The 6098-nt window shown below is 46.8% G+C and overlaps 1 protein-coding gene across 2 annotated transcripts in view; it reads left to right on the top strand.

Moving 5' to 3' along the window:
• Window positions 1-270: 270 nt before the first annotated feature.
• LOC114363045 (uncharacterized protein F54F2.9-like) overlaps window positions 271-6098 on the top strand; it is a 9102-nt gene continuing 3274 nt past the window's right edge. The window contains exons 1-8 of one of the 2 annotated variants that reach the window (XM_028318645.1): window positions 271-532; window positions 811-959; window positions 1080-1251; window positions 1428-1654; window positions 2138-2212; window positions 3112-3205; window positions 4702-4839; window positions 5012-5104. In XM_028318645.1, the coding sequence (XP_028174446.1) occupies window positions 401-532; window positions 811-959; window positions 1080-1251; window positions 1428-1654; window positions 2138-2212; window positions 3112-3205; window positions 4702-4839; window positions 5012-5104 (1080 nt within the window). In that variant the 5' untranslated portion in view covers window positions 271-400. Of the gene's footprint in view, window positions 533-810; window positions 960-1079; window positions 1252-1427; window positions 1655-2137; window positions 2307-3111; window positions 3206-4701; window positions 4840-5011; window positions 5105-6098 lie in introns of both variants that reach the window. The other variant, XM_028318644.1, reaches the window with a different exon arrangement.

Raw genomic sequence — 6098 nt, 5'->3', positions numbered from 1 at the left:
ATTTTTATTTTGACACATTTGACAGATTGACAACAGCACATATCACTCAGTCAGAGAGTCTCTGCACTCAGTGAAATAATCGAAATATAAAAAAATATAATAAAATAAAAATCAAAATTTCTACTTCACAACTGTAATCACAAGATCACACAAGATAACAATAACTTACATGGCCAAAATAATAACTAATGCTGAGCACAAGAATGTTAAAAAATTCAAGTAGGTAGATAGATTCGGACCGTTAGCTGCTTGATAGAGCTGTCAAGTGTCATGCTCCCCCCCTCCCCCTTTCCCAGGCCAGCTGGTGAGTTGTCAAAAAAGGCGAGTGAAAAATAGGGAAAAAATTCGATTTGTACAGTCTTTTCTAAATTAGATGGTCGATCTGAAATAATTGGCAGTCATGCGCTTGGTGGTGGTGATACTTGTGGCGCTGGCGAGCGGCGCGGCGGCGTGGGACGATGGGGATCTCGAAGTATTCGACGTGGTGGAAGAAGTTAACCAGAACTTCTATGAGCTGATGGGAGTTGCACAGGTAGGGTTCTAATTGTGTTCTTACACGTTCTATTGATTAGATGCAAGTGTAATTATAGGAGTGAAGCGTATATAGCTCTAGTATTTTGTTTTACAAAACTGGCAATTTGTTCAAATATTTTTAACCATTCATTAGATTTACTTAGGCAGATTTTAACTAAGACTTCCATTAATTATTTATCTATATCAGATTAACACGATAACAGTTCATGATTAATTGAGAACAAACCTTTATGAATGACTTTACTTTTCTAACTTCATACATTTATTTTGTTACAGGATGCAACCCCATCAGAAATAAAGTCGGCATTTAAGAAATTAACATTGAAATTGCATCCAGATAAAAATGATTCTCCTGATGCTGATGTCCAGTTTAGGAACCTGGTATCTGTTCACAATATTCTCAAAGATCCAGGAAAGAGAGAAAAGTGAGTACTTTTTGTCAATTTACTAAGATTTCTAAACTATTATTTAGACCTTTTATTTTACAAGTTTTTAGACAGACGCATATTTGCTGGACTTTCATTTCATACTTATGAATTTTTTAGGTATAATGATGTCCTCAAGAATGGTCTACCAAATTGGCGTTCTGCCATTTATTATTACCGACATGTACGAAAGATGGGCCTGGCGGAAGGATCCATCATTTTGTTCATCATCATCTCATTTGGGCAATACGCTGTCGGCTGGGCTGCTTATGCTGAGAAGAGGTTTACAGCTGTAAGATGTGTTTTATTTGTTTTTAATAAAAAGTTATGCAATTTATACATTTTTACCAAGTTGAACTTGTGTCTTTCTTGATAAAGTATTTCAGAATCCATATTATCAATGCTGCTGACAGCTGCAGACAGCTTCATATTATTACAAGCTTTTATTTTAATTTTGTTTTATTTTAGGAGCAAATACTAAACAGTAGGGGAAAGAAACATTCAAAGAAATCTGGGTTTGATGCTGGACTGGCAGAGATATTGGAACAACTGCCGAAGCCAAGTGTAAAAGATACGCTGCCCTTCCAAATACCGAGGTTCATCTGGTGGTCCATTACAGCCATCCCTCTAGGCATAGTGGAGCTCAAGAGGAGGGCTGCGGAGAGGCAAGAAGAGGAAAAAAGACAAAAGAAACGGTAAGTGTCTAGACATATGGAAAAGATGCAAAGAATTACATTAATTACCGACAGTATTTGTTGACACAAGTGTAAAAACGTAGTAATTAATTTCTCACAAGTAATTAAGTTAATTGTTTTATGTACCAATTAGTATTTTAAATACATGGTTACAGTTCAATGAATTCATTATAAAACAAAACTGTGAAACTGTAAGCCCTATTGTTCAAATTGTTTTCAAATTATAATACCTATGTAGTGAAGTATTTAAAAAAATTTAACAAGTTAGGAATCGGTAGTCCGACATCGACATAATGGTTGCCTAAAATTAACGGGACTATTCCCACCTCTCGTTCCCACCGCTGCAACTCCTGTGTAGCCAGGATCTACAGCTTAAACATACATAGAAATATTTTTAAAATCGAAAATACAGATGACTTTGCTATGTTAACCACCAGTAAAAACCCAACCAATGAAATAACATTAGTCTACATTCTTAAACAGGGAAGAAGAAGAGCGCCTCCGAGCCGAACGCGAGGCGGCCGAAGCGGCGAGCCGGCCCTCGGGCGGGGCCCGGCGGCGGCGGGGCTTCGAGCCGCCGGCGCGGGACCACTGTCTACTTGACGCTGCCGATGCGCCGGAAGACGCGCCTGTGCCCGTGCCTATTAAGCCTGTGAGTACACTTGCTAGGCCTAGGCCAGCAGGGCTACTACGAAACTCTGTTTACGTAGTTTGGGATCTATCTGTCACCGTCGCTCATACTGACATCTCGCTTTGCGTGAGAGGGATGGCAACATTAGAAACTTCGGATGACGTTTTTCGGAGTAACCCCGCAGGCGGCGGGGCTTCGAGCCGCCGGCGCGGGACCACTGTGTAATGGACGCTGCCGATGCGCCGGAGGACGCGCCTGTACCCGTGCCTGTTAGGCCTGTGAGTACACTTGCTAAGACGCGACTTGACAACTGTTGCGTCTCCGTGCCGAGCGCGAGGCGTGCCTGTCAGGCCTGTGAGTATACTTGCTGTGGCGAGACTTGACAAATGTTACGGCCAGGCGGCGGCGGGGCTTCGAGCCGCTGGCGCGGGACCACTGTCTTCTTGACGCTGCTGACGCGCCGGAGGACGCGCCTGTGCCCGTGCCTATTAAGCCTGTGAGTACACTTGCTGTGGCGAGACTGAGCGCCTCTGACCCAAACGCGAGAGGTAGAGGCGGCGAGCCGGCCAACGGGCGTGACGCGCCTGACCCGTGCCTGTTAGGCCTGTGAGTACACTTGCTGTTGCGACTTGACAAATGTTGCGGCTCCGATCCGAACGCGAGGCGGCCGAGGCGGCGAGTCGGGGGCCAGCAGGGCTACTACGAAACGCTGTTTACGTAGTTTCGGATCTATCTGTCACCGTCGCTCATACTGACATCTCGCTTCGCGTGAGAGGGTTGGCAACATTCGAAACTCCGGATGACGTTTTTCGGAGTAACCCCGCAGGCGGCGGGGCTTCGAGCCGCCGGCGCGGGACCACTGTCTACTTGACGCTGCCGATGCGCCGGAGGACGCGCCTGTGCCCGTGCCTGTCAGGCCTGTGAGCACACTGTGATGACTAGGGTTGCCAGGTCCAAAACACAAAAGCCGGACTCTGTGCTTCAAAAGCCGGACATGTCACATGGTGCAATTGCCAATTAGTGTCATAGCTCACGAGTGAATACTATCATCATCGGTTGCCCAACATCCTGATACGTGCGCTTGACTTTATACTGTGACTCGACTTTTCGAAAAAGCGGGACAGGCCGGACAAGAACATAAAAAGCTAACCCTAGCGATGACGCGACTGAGCGCCTCCGTGCCGAGCTTGCTGTGGCGAGACTTGACAAATGTTGCGGCCCGGCGACGGCGGGGCTTCGAGCCGCCGGCGCGGGACCACTGTCTACTTGACGCTGCCGATGCGCCGGAGGACGCGCCTGTACCCGTGCCTATTAAGCCTGTGAGTACACTTGCTATGACGCGACTTGACAACTATTGCGTCTCCGTGCCGAGCGCGAGGCGTGCCTGTCAGGCCTGTGAGTACACTTGCTGTGGCGAGACTTGCCAATGTTTATTTTACTATTGCGAGACTGTGTTTTTGTTTAAAAGCCAAACCCAATATTGCTATTTCCTGTTCTTGTATTTGATACACTGAAATTGAAGCTTATCAATATTTAAATAGGTACATAATAACTACTATATTCTACAGTGAAATATGGGAATAGCGACTGATAACTGTTTAGCCTAGGCGCAGATCATCGATTTTTCGTCGGGCGATAGTTGAGTCGGGTAATTGAATTGTATGGGCATGTATGGAAGTGCGTACATTACACCGATTTGATTTGGCCGATGCTTCATACAATTTAAAATCGGCACAACTATCGGCCAATTAAAAATCGGTGGTCTGTACCTAGTCTAAGTCGTAGCTTTTTCATTTTACGTCTCGACTCAGATTGCGTCCTTGTTTCATTGTTGAATAATTAATGGAGCAATCTTGCCCAATTTTGATTTGATTCGTTCACCGCTCCGATTTATCACGTAGCTTTAATTTAATCTTGCTCAAACATTCTTAGCGCAAGACTTGTTGTTGAAATCAGTGGGGCCTTTACCTAGCAGTGGATGTCGTTTAATTGAAATAACTTCTTCTTTCCCTAGCCTAGCTGGGGTTGGCTCTCCTTATTCCGAGGCGCATTATTTTGATTGACATAACAAAGGCACATTATTTAATTATTTTACTCTATCGCATTGGGGTAATAACACATAGGCTATAATTTATGACGATACTAGCTTTTGCCCGCGGCTTCACTCGCGTGAAATTTATTTTGTCACAGATCGTCATAAATTATAGCCTATATGTTAATCTGGGTTATAAACAATAATACTGTAAAGTTTCAACAAAATCCGTTCAGTAGTTTTTGCGTGAAAGAGTAACAAACATCCAGACATCCACACAAACTTTCGCATTTGTAATATTAGTAGGATGTGACAAACTAAATTTCACGTGGACGAAGCCGCGGGCGGAAAGCTAGTAATAATTAAATTAATCAATCTCCCCAGGCGCCGCCGGTGATCAGCGGCGGATTATGGACCGACGACGACCTAGCCGAGTTAGTCCGGCTCGTCAAGAAGCACCCACCAGGCGCGCCCGAGCGCTGGGAGCACATAGCTAGTGCTATGGGCCGCAGCGTGCCCGAGGTCACGCATATGGCGGCGAAACTCAAGGAAAACTGCTACAAGGTGCCTGGACAAGAGGCGAGCGAGCCGGCGCCTGTTGAGCCGCCTAAGAAGGTATGTTTAGTGACTTTGTTCTTTATAACTGCCACCTTTATAGCTCATAGTCATATGCCGCCATGGGCCATAGCGTAAGGTCACGCACATGGCGGCGAAACTCAAGGAGAACTGCTACAAGGTGCCTGGACAAGAGGCGAGCGAGCCGGCGCCTGTTGAGCCGCCCAAGAAGGTACGTTTATGATCAGTGAATTTGCTTTAAAGTTTGGTCTTTGTAGCTCACAGTCATCTTCTGATATGGGCCGCAGCGTGCCCCAGGTCACGCACATGGCGGCGAAACTCAAGGAGAATTGTTACAAGGTGCCTGGGCAAGAGGCGAGCGAGCCGGCGCCTGTTGAGCCGCCTAAGAAGGTATCTACGTTTAGTAACTGTTTCAATTTGTCCTTTATGACCATGGGCTATAGCGTCCCGAGGTCACGCATATGGCGGCCAAGCTCAAGGAGAACTGCTACAAGGTGCCTGGACAAGAGGCGAGCGAGCCGGCGCCTGTTGAGCCGCCTAAGAAGGTATGTTTAGTGACTTTGTTCTTTATAACTGCCACCTTTATAGCTCATAGTCATATGCCGCCATGGGCCATAGCGTAAGGTCACGCACATGGCGGCGAAACTCAAGGAGAACTGCTACAAGGTGCCTGGACAAGAGGCGAGCGAGCCGGCGCCTGTTGAGCCGCCTAAAAAGGTATGGTTTAGTGACTTTGTTCTTTATAACTGCCACCTTTATAGCTCATAGTCATATGCCGCCATGGGCCATAGCGTAAGGTCACGCACATGGCGGCGAAACTCAAGGAAAACTGCTACAAGGTGCCGGGACAAGAGGCAAGCGAGCCGGCGCCTGTTGAACCGCCTAAAAAGGTATGTTTAGTGACTTTGTTCTTTATAACTGCCACCTTTATAGCTCATAGTCATATGCCGCCATGGGCCGCAGCGTGCCCGAGGTCACGCATATGGCGGCCAAGCTCAAGGAGAACTGCTACAAGGTGCCCGGGCAAGAGGCGAGCGAACCGGCGCCTGTTGAGCCGCCTAAGAAGGTATGATCAGTGGATTTGCTTTAGAGTTTGATCTTTGTAGCTCACAGTCATCTTCTGATATGGGCCGCAGCGTGCCCGAGGTCACGCATATGGCGGCGAAACTCAAGGAAAACTGCTACAAGGTGCCCGGACAAGAGGC

The sequence above is a fragment of the Ostrinia furnacalis genome, unplaced genomic scaffold, assembly GCF_004193835.3.
Source record: "Ostrinia furnacalis isolate ACB-3 unplaced genomic scaffold, ASM419383v2 OfSCF6946, whole genome shotgun sequence".
Taxonomy (NCBI): Eukaryota; Metazoa; Arthropoda; class Insecta; order Lepidoptera; family Crambidae; genus Ostrinia; species Ostrinia furnacalis.
Note: the sequence above shows the minus strand (reverse complement) of the source record. Positions and strands in the feature narration are given on the sequence as shown.